A 16352-nucleotide genomic window follows, 5' to 3' on the forward strand; every position below is an offset into this window, starting at 1 on the left:
AAACTGGGCAGACAGTTTTTGCAGGCTGGCACCCCGTCAGGGCAGTCCTGCAGTGACAATAGAGACAACATTTATAAGAAAGAAAACCAGCGGCTGTTTTGAATTCATAGACTAGAGAACTTGAAGAGATCTTTAGAGGTGGCGTATAAAATCCTTGGTGGGAGCAGCCTGGCATTTAACACGACAGTGTGGATTGGAAACCTGGGGCTGAAAAGCAAAGCCGAACTGTCCAGGGTTGTGAAAATAGCAGGAAAAATAGTTGATGATTTTATAGAATGTTTTTTTTTGCGATTTATACTGTACCATAATGCAGTTCTCAGAATGGTAAGGAAACATCACAGCTGACTCCACACACCCACTCCATTCTCTGTTCGCAATACTCCCATCAGGGAGACCAAATTCACATACAAACATGTATAAGAAGTCCTTTGTCCCCTCTGCAATAACACTACTCACTGAAGGTATGTACTGTACAGACAGACAGAGGGGTGAAGCCAGTTCAGAGAGGGGGGTTATTAGGAGGCCATGACTGGCAAAGGCCAGGGGGAAATTTGGCCAGGACACCAGGGTAACACCCCTACTCTCTTCGAGAAACACCCTGGGATTTTTACTGACCACAGAGAGTCCGGACCTCTGTTTTACATCTCATCTGATCTAATCTGAAAGCGTCCCTGGAGCAGCTGGGGTGAAGGGCCTCGCTCAGGGGCCCAACGGAGTAGGATTCCTCTGCCGGCTGTGGGATTTGAACCAGCAACCTTCCAGCACACAAGTGCAGATCCTGAGCCACAGAGCCACTGCTCCGCCCCCTGCAGGGTTGCATATTGAGGTATATACTGTATAGGTTATGTGCCACTTCAGAGCGGGCGTCGATCAGGGCAGACAGGCAGAAAAAGAAACGTTGTAGATGTGACAAATGAACCACACCATACGGATGGGGTGCGACCTTCTGTGGCAGTGCGCTATTTTACAAAAGATTATACATTTGAAAAGGAAATGATGGGTCAAAATAAAAACAAAGTTGATCCGATTTGTATTACTTTTAATCATTTTCAAAACCAATAGGCTTGATCAAAATAGTAAAAATACTATTTTATTGAAATTGTTTGGATGTGCAAACAATTTGAAAAACTTAAAAAATAGTCGACATCTTTGTAAAATGCAAATAAAATGACTAAATAAAAAGGTTAAAATCTGACATCAATGTTTTTTTAAATCTTACAACAATGTCTTTTTGTTTGTGCCTCTTAATGGGTAGGTGGTCTTGTTTAATAAATGATGTTAACATAATTAATCAAAAATACTGGGTAGTATTTTTAAAACAGCAACGTGCATCACCTTCTCAACACCGACTCTTGAGCTGAACTTGGATCTGATCATTTCAAGTGCTGAAAACCCAGCTTCATGAAAGCAGGATATTGCCAAGGGAAGCAGAAATCAAAGAGCTGTTGCTTTTTCCTTGGTACTCCAACAGTGTGAGTTTTTTTTTGCATTGTGTTACTCGGTACGCAACTTTGGATGATGAAAGAAGAACTTTGCTGGGGACTGTAGTTTGGTTAGAAAAAGCAGCTTTCTGGTCCTTCATTAAACTTGCGCCAAAAACACTCGCCAGGCTTACCTATCAAACTACTGTGAACAGTTTCCAAATGACGTTTCAATATATACGCTCTCAGCAGCCCACACTTTGAGGCAGACAGCATTCTTCAGTGTCCACAATCGTGCTGTGAAACCGAAATTCAAGAAACTGCCGTCATGCTTTCTACATTTGCGTTGCCTTTTCTCTTCAGAACTAGGCTCCACGTCCTCCACGGTTTTTTTTTTTACTCGTATTTAAAATCCTCTCAATTGCGATCGCGTAACAAAAAACTCACAAAATGACCGCTCATAGAAACATGAACACCCAAGAAGCGGTCCACTGGTACGCTGCTTACAGACGGCCGACTCTCTTGCCCGCTGTCGAGTGACACAATCGAGCTCGGCAGCGCACGACTCGTACATTCTGTGTGCACGAACAGCGGGTTTCTATCGTAATGACATTTTTGACTGGCGATACCTGAGACGCCCCTGACCGGCAATGGCGCGATGCACAGTTTGGAATCACTGTGTTAAAACGATCCATGCGCCATTCAACGGCACGAATAATGAAATGTGAGAAAAAACGGCACCAAACAAAGTGGAATATTGACTAATTTATTTTTTTACCTCAAGGGCCGGTTACAACTGGCTGGCAGGCAGTACTTTGCCCACAGGTGGATCAAAGCCACTCTTCTAAAATGGTAGAAACGCACACAGATTTCTAAGGGAGGTTATAAGAGGTTATGTCAAAGCTCGGTCTTCTAAAAAAACAACACTTCTTGTAAACAGCCGTAACCGGGGTTTCTTGTTATCTTTATGTACTGTAAGTCAAGTGGAGAAGTTGTACGATGAAAAATCATCGAACAGTTTAATTTTGGTGTTACTGTAGCTTCCCTTTATGTGAGAGTTTTAATTGATCAATTATCCACAGTCCTTGACCTTGTGAGTTAATAAGCACTATGCTACGATCAGATTTGAAGTATGTAAACAAACGTCTATACGTGTTGGATATTAAACTCTAGATTTCTGATTAGACTCTGAAAAAGGACGTCTTGCTTTACTGTTCAAGTACTGATAATAAAACAAATTTGAGCAAACCCTGTTGGATTTTGTTGTGCCCCAACACAAGGGCTGGGGCCTCCTGTACTAACTGGACTGGGGCTCTCTCTGACCGGGGTTGGGGTCTCCTGTACTAACTGGACTGGGGCTCTCTCTGACCGGGGCTGGGGTCTCCTGTACTAACTGGACTGGGGCTCTCTCTGACCGGGGCTGGGGTCCCCTCTACTAACTGGACTGGGGCTCTCTCTGACCGGGGCTGGGGTCTCCTGTACTAACTGGACTGGGGCTCTCTCTGACTGGGGCTGGGGCCTCCTGTACTAACTGGACTGGGGCTCTCTCTGACTGGGGCTGGGGCCTCCTGTACTAACTGGACTGGGGCTCTCTCTGACCGGGGTTGGGGTCTCCTGTACTAACTGGACTGGGGCTCTCTCTGACCAGGGCTGGGGTCTCCTGTACTAACTGGACTGGGGCTCTCCAGGACTGGGGCTGGGGTCTCCTGTACTAACTGGACTGGGGCTCTCTCTGACCGGGGCTGGGGTCCCCTCTACTAACTGGACTGGGGCTCTCCAGGACTGGGGCTGGGGTCTCCTGTACTAACTGGACTGGGGCTCTCTCTGACTGGGGCTGGGGCCTCCTGTACTAACTGGACTGGGGCTCTCTCTGACCGGGGCTGGGGTCCCCTCTACTAACTGGACTGGGGCTCTCCAGGACTGGGGCTGGGGTCTCCTGTACTAACTGGACTGGGGCTCTCTCTGACTGGGGCTGGGGTCTCCTGTGCTAACTGGACTGGGGCTCTCTCTGACCGGGGTTGGGGTCTCCTGTACTAACTGAACTGGGGTGTCTCACCTACAGTCTTCTGCACCATATTACATTCCAAGTGTCAGAACAGATAGACGTACTGAAATACCTCATTGCAGCAGAAACTATTCCTGTTTCTTAAGAAGACGAGCCATTGATGGCAAATTCTTGTTTACAGTGCTGACCTGGATCCCTGTTTAGTGCTCTTACTGTAGTGGTCAGAGTGAAGAACCCGGCTCAGCAGTGTCTTTCTTGGGATTCGAACCCACAACCTTCTGGTCCAGAGCCCTAGCCATCACTCCATGTGGCTGCCACTAAAGTGCAACACTAGAAAAAGCACTGGACTCGAACCCATAAAACAAAGTTATTGCTGGAATATTAATGAACTACCATGTAATTACTGAGGTATTGCATTCTACAGTAACTCCAGGAAAATGATCCTAAATGGACTTTAGCCGTGCTGTCACGATCGCTAATCCTCCTCTTAAGGGCGCTCCAGCCCTTCCTCGTTTTCTCCCATTACCTGCACCTGTTCTCTATTTCCGTTCCCCCTTAAAAGCCAGACGCAGACTTCGCTCCTGGCTCCTCATTGAGTCCCGTTTCATGAGAGCCCGGGATCCTGCTGCGTCTGGCTCCATTATGCTTTTAACCTTTTGTTTCTGATTCCCCACCCTGCCGGTCCCGACCCGGCTCATGGTTTTATTCCCTGGATGGATCCCCTGGCCTTGGACTCTACCTTCTGTCTTGGATGACCCGTTTGGATTTACTCCTGGACTGTTCGCCCCGGATTCACTCTCCCTGGACACCTGCACCCCTTGGACACGCCCCCTGTCTCCAGACCCTCTCCTGCACGACTTTTTTCCCCAGTGTTTCTTCACAATTCCGGATCGTGTGGTCTGCACAGGGCCCGGAATGTCACGAACACGGACTGAAATCCGTGTCAGATCTTGTAGAAGACCCTATGCGATGCGGTAAGAGCTGGAGAAAACAGGAGGCGTGGTAAAAGGGAACACACAGGGGTTTAATAGTGCACAAAATAATAGTGACAGTCCGTGAGACAGTGTACAGGGAAGACAAAACGGCATCCAAATCCAAACGGGTCCAAGGGCAGGTCAAAGCACAGTCCGAGAGTCCATCAGCAAGGAATCCATCCTGGAACGCGACAAAGTTAAAATCCCCGGGAGGGGGGAGCACACAGACAAACAAAACATGGAGGTCCAAGGGTGACGGGGCGAGATCCTCCAGACCCCGGGCTCGGGAAGCGGGAGGTGTCGGGGATGAGGCCTATGCCCTCAGGAGACGGACGTAGGGTTTCCTGGTGCTAGGCGGGCCTCGCGACATCTTACCCTAATGATGAGCCCCGAGGACTGGAGGAGCTGGTCTTAAATAATAACGCTAAAAGGGTACATCTGGAGAGCTTAATCACACGGACAATAATGAGAGCAATGGAGCGCCCTCTAGGGAGGGATGTCGGGCGTGACACGGAAAGAACTGTTTGTGACATGTGCTGAGTCATAACTGCATGCTGATGCAGATTTATCCGAGATAAAGCTATCTGGCAATCTGGCAAGTTAAAGCCAGACTGCAACACTCTTTTTATGTTTCGGAGTAAGAAAGATCTAGCAATGATGAGTGCAATTCAAACCACAAGCTACAGTGGTTTGCATTGCTGCCTTGCAGTGCTGGGGCTCTGAGTTGGGTTGGAAGATGGGCCCCGGTGTGAGTCTGTGAGTACTCTGTGATGGACTGGCGTCCTGTCCAGGGTGTACCCTGCCTTACACCCATTGCTTGCTTGGATAGACTTCGGGTCCCCTGCGACCCTGTACTGGATAAACGTTAGAAAACAGATGTATGGAAAAACTGTTCTAGTCATGTCTATAGCAGCAATCAACACAGAACAATTCAGCAGTACGTCTCAGGGCTGCCCCACCAAGGACATGGAGATCAGCGGTTTGTAGAGACTTGGGAGTTCTCAGCTTTGACCGGTTTACAGTTTAATTGATTAATTGATTTACTTAAATGAGGTGCAGAGGTGCATCTGTGGGAACACGCTCGAACATCTTGAAGTTAGGATCCCCCTGAACAGTGCTCAAACTTTGCTCTCAATCATTGTAGTGTGACCCCCGAAAACTAAGAGATGTTGGTATTTTCACTCAAAAATGACTAAGCTGCTTATTTGTGCAGATCACTCGCTGAAGGGATTAAAATGACGTTTTCACTCCCTAATGATTGAAGTCTTATCAGAATGCAGCTCAAAGACTTTAATGTCCGTGCTGAAAGAAATGGGGAGACGCTCATGTTTTTGGCACAATGTAAACTTTGTAAATACTTTTTTTCCTATTTTTATTCAAATGCATCCACCTAAACAGCTACTAAAACAGATAAATTACAAATCAGGCTCTGATACAATCTAAACGTGTGTGTGCTTTGCTTTACCAAAAAATGTGAACTTGACCTAACGTGAATTTGGATTCTTCTGAAGAATTATTAGAAAAAGAGATCTGGCTGGCAATCAGTAAAGAAACTGAACATTCAAAGTTCGTCACGTTTGTCAGAGCAAGACCCGAATGTGTGTGTGTGTGTGTGTGTGTGTGTGTGTGTGTGTGTGTGCGCGTGTGCGTGTCTTGCTGCACGAGTGTGTCATTGAGGGCTATATAAGGCACAGTGATTGTGAACTGTGTTTGCAGATGAGCAGGGAGACCTAAGTGAGCACTGAGAAGCAGTAGCTGTGAAGAGATCTTTGGGGTCACTAAGAGGCAAGAGCTGGGGAGAGCCAGATCTGTGAACGCAGGGAAAGGCTGAGAGGGTTAAGATGTTTTTCGTGCAGCTGCTGTTCTGGATCCTGAGCCTGACTGAAGGTAAGACTTTAAGAATCCTAAGGTTATCCCTCCTACCCTGATCCTGAGAATTATAGGAGCAGTGTGCAGCAAAAGACAGCCCAGACGATTGCAAGAAATATTCCTTAACCAGATTGTAGTCTTTCAGACACAGTTTTATTTGTATTTCTTTTTTTCAAACCACAATTCATGTTTCAATTTCTTTTTTTAATTTGTATTTCTCATATCCTCTTTCTGCTATCTCAGTAAAGCCTAGTACATCATTCAGGATCCCAACCATCCTGGCCACAAACTAAGATAACATCACTTTATTGGCCATATACAATCTCTTGCATTAGGAGTTTGTCTTTTCTCAGACCCCAGCTTGCTCTCCATGAGACACACAGACAGGGAGAGAAGCTGGGGGTCAGAGCGCAGGGTCAGCCATTTATACAGCACCCCTGGAGCAGCTGGGGTGAAGGGCCTCACTCAGGGGCCCAACAGAGTAGGATTCCTCTGCCGGCCTCAGCATTTGAACCAGCAACCTTCCAGCCAGCGTTGCAGATCCTTAGCCACAGAACCACCCCTCCGCCCCGTAGCAAAAACTGTTCTCCCCCCTGTGCTCTGGCAAGTGGTGTTGCACTATTAAAGCACAGACCACTAGGATTCCGAACAGCTTCTACCCTACAGCAGTGTGCGTCCTTACGAGCGAACTGCAGGGCCTCAGAACTCAATGGACTTTTGACTTGGACCGCCACATATTTTTTTACCCTCTGCAACGTATTTATTGTTCTGGTTGTTGCTATTTGTTGCGTACTGTTTCGTAATGTACTGTCTGCATTGTGTGGTGCTGTCTTCTGTGCTGTGCTCGTCCCGAGAGAACAGCGCAAATAAGACTTCCAGTGCACACATGTGCACACGTGGCAATAAACTCCTCTCCTCTCTACTGCTCAAATGAATCCAGGGACAAAGGTGACATGGGGGTTCCAGTGAAATCTGGGGCGGGGGTCAAACCCCACACAATGACATCGCCTCTCCAGGGTCCTCTTGAAAGGGGATCACGTCCTGTGAAACCGCCGGGACTCAGCTCAGCTCAGGCTAGTCCCTTGAGCCCTGAAGCCCAGGTGCGCTGCAGGGCTCTTGCAGGCCAGGCAGTGTCCTCCTCACACAGACTGCTGCTCTCTCCCTCTCTCCTCCCAGTGTCCGGCACCCCGCTGGCCCGCAGCTCCATCGTTGGGGGTGAGGATGCGAAGGAGGGAGCCTGGCCCTGGCAGGCTTATGTAATGACAGTGGTCGGCAACAAAGCGTTCAGGTGTGGAGGCTCCCTGATCAGCGAGCAGTGGGTCCTCACTGCGGCACACTGCTTTCATGAGTGAGTGTCTCGTCTGAGCCGGAACCCCTTTCACTGATATACTGAGCGCCTGTGAGTAACTCTGGTCAACACCACTGCCAAACAGCACCACTAACACTGACCAACACCACTGTCAAACAGCACCACTGACACTGATCAACACCACTGCCAAACATCACCACTAACACTGATCAACACCACTGCCAGACAGCACCACTAGCACTGATCAACACCACTGACAAACAGCACCAATAACACTGATCAACACCACTGACAAACAGCACCACTGACACTGATCAACACCACTGACAAACAGCACCACTGACACTGATCAACACCACTGACAAACAGCACCACTGACACTGATCAACACCACTGACAAACAGCACCACTGACACTGATCAACACCACTGACAAACAGCACCACTGACACTGATCAACACCACTGCCAAACAGCACCACTAACACTGATCAACACCACTGCCAAACAGCACCACTAACACTGACCAACACCACTGCCAAACAGCACCACTAACACTGATCAACACCACTGCCAGACAGCACCAATAACACTGATCAACACCACTGTCAAACAGCACCACTGACACTGATCAACACCACTGCCAAACATCACCACTAACACTGATCAACACCACTGCCAGACAGCACCACTAGCACTGATCAACACCACTGCCAGACAGCACCACTAACACTGATCAACACCACTGCCAAACATCACCACTAACACTGATCAACACCACTGCCAGACAGCACCAATAACACTGATCAACACCACTGACAAACAGCACCACTAGCACTGATCAACACCACTGTCAAACAGCACCACTAGCACTGATCAACACCACTGCCAGACAGCACCACTGACACTGACCAACACCACTGTCAAACAGCACCAATAACACTGATCAACACCACTGACAAACAGCACCACTGACACTGATCAACACCACTGTCAAACAGCACCACTAGCACTGATCAACACCACTGACAAACAGCACCAATAACACTGATCAACACCACTGACAAACAGCACCACTAACACTGATCAACACCACTGACAAACAGCACCACTGACACTGATCAACACCACTGCCAGACAGCACCACTAACACTGATCAACACCACTGCCAAACAGCACCACTGACACTGATCAACACCACTGCCAGACAGCACCAATAACACTGATCAACACCACTGACAAACAGCACCACTGACACTGATCAACACCACTGCCAGACAGCACCAATAACACTGATCAACACCACTGACAAACAGCACCACTAACACTGATCAACACCACTGCCAGACAGCACCACTAACACTGATCAACACCACTGCCAAACATCACCACTAACACTGATCAACACCACTGCCAGACAGCACCACTAACACTGATCAACACCACTGACAAACAGCACCACTGACACTGATCAACACCACTGCCAGACAGCACCAATAACACTGATCAACACCACTGACAAACAGCACCACTAGCACTGATCAACACCACTGTCAAACAGCACCACTAGCACTGATCAACACCACTGCCAGACAGCACCACTGACACTGACCAACACCACTGTCAAACAGCACCAATAACACTGATCAACACCACTGACAAACAGCACCACTGACACTGATCAACACCACTGTCAAACAGCACCACTAGCACTGATCAACACCACTGACAAACAGCACCAATAACACTGATCAACACCACTGACAAACAGCACCACTGACACTGATCAACACCACTGCCAGACAGCACCACTGACACTGATCAACACCACTGACAAACATCACCACTGACACTGACCAACACCACTGTCAAACAGCACCAATAACACTGATCAACACCACTGACAAACAGCACCACTGACACTGATCAACACCACTGTCAAACAGCACCACTAGCACTGATCAACACCACTGCCAGACAGCACCAATAACACTGATCAACACCACTGCCAGACAGCACCAATAACACTGATCAACACCACTGACAAACATCACCACTGACACTGATCAACACCACTGCCAGACAGCACCACTAGCACTGATCAACACCACTGACAAACAGCACCACTGACACTGATCAACACCACTGCCAGACAGCACCAATAACACTGATCAACACCACTGCCAAACAGCACCACTAACACTGATCAACACCACTGCCAGACAGCACCAATAACACTGATCAACACCACTGCCAAACATCACCACTGACACTGATCAACACCACTGCCAGACAGCACCACTGACACTGATCAACACCACTGCCAAACATCACCACTAACACTGATCAACACCACTGCCAAACATCACCACTAACACTGATCAACACCACTGCCAGACAGCACCACTAACACTGATCAACACCACTGTCAAACAGCACCAATAACACTGATCAACACCACTGTCAAACAGCACCAATAACACTGATCAACACCACTGTCAAACAGCACCACTGACACTGATCAACACCACTGTCAGACAGCACCACTGACACTGATCAACACCACTGCCAGACAGCACCAATAACACTGATCAACACCACTGCCAGACAGCACCACTAACACTGATCAACACCACTGCCAAACATCACCACTAACACTGATCAACACCACTGCCAAACATCACCACTAACACTGATCAACACCACTGACAAACAGCACCAATAACACTGATCAACACCACTGACAAACAGCACCAATAACACTGATCAACACCACTGCCAGACAGCACCACTGACACTGACCAACACCACTGCCAGACAGCACCAATAACACTGATCAACACCACTGCCAAACATCACCACTAACACTGATCAACACCACTGTCAAACATCACCACTAACACTGATCAACACCACTGCCAGACAGCACCAATAACACTGATCAACACCACTGCCAGACAGCACCAATAACACTGATCAACACCACTGCCAAACATCACCACTGACACTGATCAACACCACTGCCAAACATCACCACTGACACTGATCAACACCACTGCCAGACAGCACCACTAACACTGATCAACACCACTGCCAGACAGCACCACTAACACTGATCAACACCACTGACAAACAGCACCAATAACACTGATCAACACCACTGACAAACAGCACCACTGACACTGATCAACACCACTGCCAAACAGCACCACTGACACTGATCAACACCACTGCCAGACAGCACCACTGACACTGATCAACACCACTGCCAAACATCACCACTAACACTGATCAACACCACTGTCAAACAGCACCACTGACACTGATCAACACCACTGACAAACAGCACCACTGACACTGATCAACACCACTGACAAACAGCACCACTAACACTGATCAACACCACTGACAAACATCACCACTAACACTGATCAACACCACTGCCAGACAGCACCAATAACACTGATCAACACCACTGTCAAACAGCACCACTGACACTGACCAACACCACTGTCAAACAGCACCAATAACACTGATCAACACCACTGTCAAACAGCACCACTGACACTGATCAACACCACTGTCAGACAGCACCACTGACACTGATCAACACCACTGCCAGACAGCACCAATAACACTGATCAACACCACTGCCAGACAGCACCAATAACACTGATCAACACCACTGCCAGACAGCACCACTAACACTGATCAACACCACTGCCAAACATCACCACTAACACTGATCAACACCACTGACAAACAGCACCAATAACACTGATCAACACCACTGACAAACAGCACCAATAACACTGATCAACACCACTGCCAGACAGCACCAATAACACTGATCAACACCACTGCCAGACAGCACCACTAACACTGATCAACACCACTGACAAACAGCACCACTGACACTGATCAACACCACTGCCAGACAGCACCACTAACACTGATCAACACCACTGCCAAACATCACCACTAACACTGATCAACACCACTGACAAACAGCACCAATAACACTGATCAACGCCACTGACAAACAGCACCAATAACACTGATCAACACCACTGCCAGACAGCACCACTGACACTGACCAACACCACTGCCAGACAGCACCAATAACACTGATCAACACCACTGCCAAACATCACCACTAACACTGATCAACACCACTGTCAAACATCACCACTAACACTGATCAACACCACTGCCAGACAGCACCACTGACACTGATCAACACCACTGCCAGACAGCACCACTAACACTGATCAACACCACTGCCAGACAGCACCAATAACACTGATCAACACCACTGCCAAACATCACCACTAACACTGATCAACACCACTGTCAAACAGCACCACTAACACACACCAGTGTTGATGAGTAAAACATGTTGCAAACATGTTGCAAACGGCAGTGCTGATACATGATGCTGCTCAAAGCCAATGGCAAGCAGCACCAAGAGTGACAGTATGGTAAGCATGTGGACGAGTTTGTGCCAGCTGAAGCTGTTTTCCCTTGGTTACTGGTTACTGCTTTCTGTTTGGCTACTGCACTTCATGTGACATATCATACACAATCAAGACATATCACATACAGTAACACCTTACATCAGTGGGTTTCTCTGTTGCAAGGCATATTCAAGGAGTTTGAATTGTTTTTATGCCCATACCTGATCGATGCCTTTCCACATCTTTGTTGTGGAGTTGTCTTGAAAGCACCTTGGTGCTCATGGTTGAGTCTTTGCTATGAAGTTCACATCCCAGCAGGGTGAGCCTGTGGGAGTCACACGCATTACTACAGTTTCATGCAGGTGGAGGCTAAGAAACATTGTGTTTGATTTTGAAGGCGATTTGTTACACCTAGGATATTAGAGAGTCACCTTCTCTAAACTCCTTCAAATCCAGACTCAAAACCTTCTTCTTTAGAAGAGCCCGTACTTAACTGGTTCTGTTCTTTACTGCTCGGCTCCTACTGTATTCAGTACCTCCATCTACTGTCTCCTCTCACTGTGTATTGCCATCGTGCATATCTTGCGTATTTTTTATGTTTGTTGTCAAGCACTTTGAGAAGCCGCATTTAAAGGTGCTATATAAAATTAAGTTTATTATTATTATTGTGATTACACCAGAGCTAATTTAATATTTGCTGTTTCTAAAGGGGGGGACTTATCCAACCATTCAGTCGATGAATTAAAAAAAACAACAACTTTGAATGCACTTTAAGTCCAGTCTGTAAGGCAACATCCACCCGTTTTCTAACCACTTGATCCATTTTAGAGTCAGTCTGTCCCAGCAAGCAATGGGCAAAAGGCGGGATATACCCAGGGTGGGACGCCAGTCTATGACACGCCTGACAGACACAGACACACACCCAGAGCAGGACCAGTTTTTCCTAAGCTAATTCACGTACCAGCAGGTCTTCGGACTGTGGGAGGAAGTGGTCTGTGTCTGTGTCTGCGCTGTGATGGACTGGCATCCCACCCAGAGCGTATCCTGCCCTGCGCCCGTTGCTTGCTAGGATAGGCTTTGGCTCTGAAATGAGCGAAGCAGTAAGGAAAAGGATGGGTTGATTAACCAATCGATCGATGGACTTCTTGTTCCTCAGGGGCTATAACCAAAGCACTTGCTTGGTGACCCTGGGAGCTTATCAGCTGGAAAAGCCCAGCAATAACCAAGTCAAGCTAAGGATGAAGAATGTCATCCTCCACGAGAAGTACAGAGATGTGAGTTCCGGGTATGACATCGCCGTGGTGCAGCTGGACAGGAAGGTGACATTCAGCAGCTACATCAGTCCCGTTCCTCTTCCTCGGCGTAATGATGACTTTGCCAACAACATAAACTGCTGGGCCACCGGTTGGGGGGACACTAAGGAAAACGGTGAGTTCAAAATACTGGACATTGCAGAGGAAAGCGCACGTGTGCTTGAGCGCCAAAAAAAAAAAGATTGTTACTGCAGGAAAACAGCTTCTGTTTTTTTTCTATACAGATTTATTAGAGGGTGACAAAGTTGTGTTGTGCCGAGGCCCTAGGATCAAATTTCCAAAGACTGTTAAATTAATTGACTTCTAGGAAATCTGGCCCTGCTGTGTTTGTGTCTGTTTGCCCTGTGATAGACTGGTGTACCGTCCAGGGTGCCAGGATAGGCTCCGGCTCTCCTGAATTCCCTGTACTGGATGAAGCAGATAGAAAAGGAATGGATGAATAGATTCATTATATGTGCCTTAAGGAAGGGCTGTTTTGAAGTTACCCACAATGCATGCAGCACTTCCTCTTGCAAAGTCTCTGATTGAGAATTCTTCCTGATTCCTCACTGAGCTTCTCATCTCCCCAGTACCTCTGCAAAGCCCCCAGACTCTGCAGCAGGTTCGTCTTCCTGTATTAGACAATAAGGACTGTCAGGTGATGTTAAAGAACTATACTATCATGGACGAAATGGTCTGTGCTGGGTACAAAGAAGGGAAGAAAGACACTTGTCAGGTGAGTCAGAGCATCAGTCTGTACAGGTGTGTGTAGAGTGTGTCCAGTAAGAGTCTGTACAGGTGTGTGTGTACAGAGTCTGTACAGGTGTGTGTGTGTATACAGTGTCTCCAGTAAGAGTCTGTACAGGTGTGTGTGTGTATACTGTGTCTACAATAAGGTCAAGTGTGTAGGTGTGTGTGAGTCATCTGGTATACAGAGGTATGGGTTTGGTCAAGCATGTAAGTGTGTGTAGTCAGGTGTACAGGTAAGTGTGGATGTGGTCAGGTGTACAGGTGTGGATGTGGTCAGGTGTACAGGTGTGTGTGGTCAGGTTATCATCTGATCTTCTCTCATCTCTTGTCCAGGGTGACTCTGGGGGCCCTCTGGTCTGTAAGAAGCGTAGGGGCTGGGTGCAGGTTGGCATTGTGAGCTTTGGGGATGGCTGTGCTCGCCCCAACTTCCCTGGAATCAACACCCGGGTCTCCAGCTTCCTGCGCTGGATCCGAAAAAAGACAAAAGACACAGGCTACTGAAGCCCGTGGACAGCGCCCCCAGCTGGCTCCTGAGCTCATTGCTGCTGCTGTGCTTTTGCTGCGTGGCCTGGTGAGATTAAGGTCTGTTGACTGAGCACAGGCGGAGGAATGGAGAGTGTGTGTGTGTGTGAGTGGGAGAGTGACTGATGTGGCATTGCCCTCAGTAAGGAATGAAGCAGAGAAGACTCTTTACTTCAAATTCAATACCAGCTTGACTGATTTCCCCTAAGATGGTAGTTTACTGGCTGAGTCCAGCTTAACAATACAGCACAACAACCATCACCACCAAAGAGGTCAGGGCCATGACTATTTCTACTATTTCTCCTACAAAAGACAAATTGCAGGGTGAATAAATCTATTACTGTTACCCTTGGGGCACAAAGGTGTCACCCTGAGCAGTCGGATTCGCAGTGGAGAGGGTGTGTCCCTCGCTCTGTACCAGTCTTGACCATCTATTACCCACCAGAGGGCGTTTAGTCTGATCTGATTCACCCCAGTGGTTTAGCTAATTAAGTTGGGCAATTTTCCCCAACCAGGTCCAATTTGCAAAAGTACTTCTCCCAAAGTGACAGATCCACCAGGACATGCAGACACTTTCAGTGGTTTCACCACTTTCAGGATATTTCGATAAGACAGATGGCAGGAGCTCTCATGGCAGCCCTCTCTATCATGCGTAGCTGGAGGCGTAACTGGCTGTTTGGTTGGCGTGTGTGGGCTGGGGTTGCTGTCTCCGTCCAGAGCAACACAGAGAACCCCATTGGGGTGGGTCAGAGAGCACCTGTGAGGTGTTTCAGTGCCCAGATGATACCCACTTTGTTAATCCCACTCTGCCGCCAGGGCTCTCCTCCGTGCCTGTGTGAATGTTGAGGTCCTTTACAGTATGAATGAACGTCACCCATGAGCTCTCCCTCCATTCACCAGACCGCACTCTTCTGTGGGCACTGTGCCACTCGAACGCCCCGTTATGAACAGCCGTGCGCCCCATCTCTCATGATGTGACTGGGGGGAGGGTCCATGCATCTGCACGAGCTGGCTTCTCACGCTGTTCCCTGAGCACAGGAAAAGCGAGTGACACTGTGCATTGCCAGGGGTGGGAAATGCCCCCCTTGAGACCAGGCCCCTTCAGACTGATTCTGTGGATGGGTAGTGCGCTTGTGAGGACCTGCCTCCAACACACAATGGCCTGCCAGCTCCTCAGAGCTGCCTAAATTTCATCCATGGGTCTTGCTTTCCTTATTCATTGAAACATCCTTGTATTTCAGTTAACGGACATTGCCCTCGAGCAAGATCTACACGTTGACAGTGATCTAGTATACCTAGTATTGTTTCTGTGAGAGATCACACTCACTGTTTTTGCTCATCTAAAGCCTAAATGAGATCTGATCAGTTGAAACCAATGGTGGAAAGAGCAGGGTGGTTTCTGAAATATATTCTGCATGATGTCTATGTCAAGGCCGAGGTCCTTTCAGTCCTGCTGGGGGTCGCCCATGTGTCCTTTCCTGCTCCATCATCCATTAAAACTCCCCTGTACTTTAGCTGACGTGCACTGCTCTCCATCTGGGATATGGGATATGAGGTCTGTATCCCCGTTCCTGCCCACCTCTGTATCCCTGGTCCAGTCCTCTTCCCTATGGTGTAAGCTCTGCTCTTGGCTTCGCTCTGCTGCGTCTCTGCTCAACCCAATAAACATGAAGCATTCAAACCACTGGTCTGGAGGTGTGCATTATTTGTTTATCCTGCTTTCGGTGGAGGAATGTGAAGCTTTCACAAGAACAG

The 16352-nt window shown here is 48.1% G+C and overlaps 1 protein-coding gene across 1 annotated transcript; it reads left to right on the forward strand.

Moving 5' to 3' along the window:
- The first annotated feature begins 6102 nt into the window (after positions 1-6102).
- On the forward strand, positions 6103-16278 carry LOC148834150 (serine protease 27-like). The gene is made up of 5 exons (XM_088916720.1): positions 6103-6287; positions 7446-7617; positions 13190-13461; positions 13916-14061; positions 14409-16278. Exons 1-5 carry the CDS (start codon positions 6242-6244, stop codon positions 14574-14576), a joined length of 804 nt encoding a protein of 267 aa, XP_088772846.1. The 5' UTR covers positions 6103-6241; the 3' UTR covers positions 14577-16278.
- Positions 16279-16352: the final 74 nt, after the last annotated feature.

The sequence above is a fragment of the Atractosteus spatula genome, chromosome 5 (assembly GCF_055471065.1).
Source record: "Atractosteus spatula isolate fAtrSpa1 chromosome 5, fAtrSpa1.hap1, whole genome shotgun sequence".
NCBI classification, from domain to species: Eukaryota; Metazoa; Chordata; class Actinopteri; order Semionotiformes; family Lepisosteidae; genus Atractosteus; species Atractosteus spatula.

Coding starts and splice junctions, on each gene's coding strand:
- LOC148834150 (XM_088916720.1), top strand. CDS start 6,242: ATGTTTTTCGTGCAGCTGCTGTTCTGGATCCTGAGCCTGACTGAAG. Junction 7,618..13,189: donor GCGGCACACTGCTTTCATGA/GTGAGTGTCTCG, acceptor CTTGTTCCTCAG/GGGCTATAACCAAAGCACTT. Junction 14,062..14,408: donor GGAAGAAAGACACTTGTCAG/GTGAGTCAGAGC, acceptor TCTCTTGTCCAG/GGTGACTCTGGGGGCCCTCT.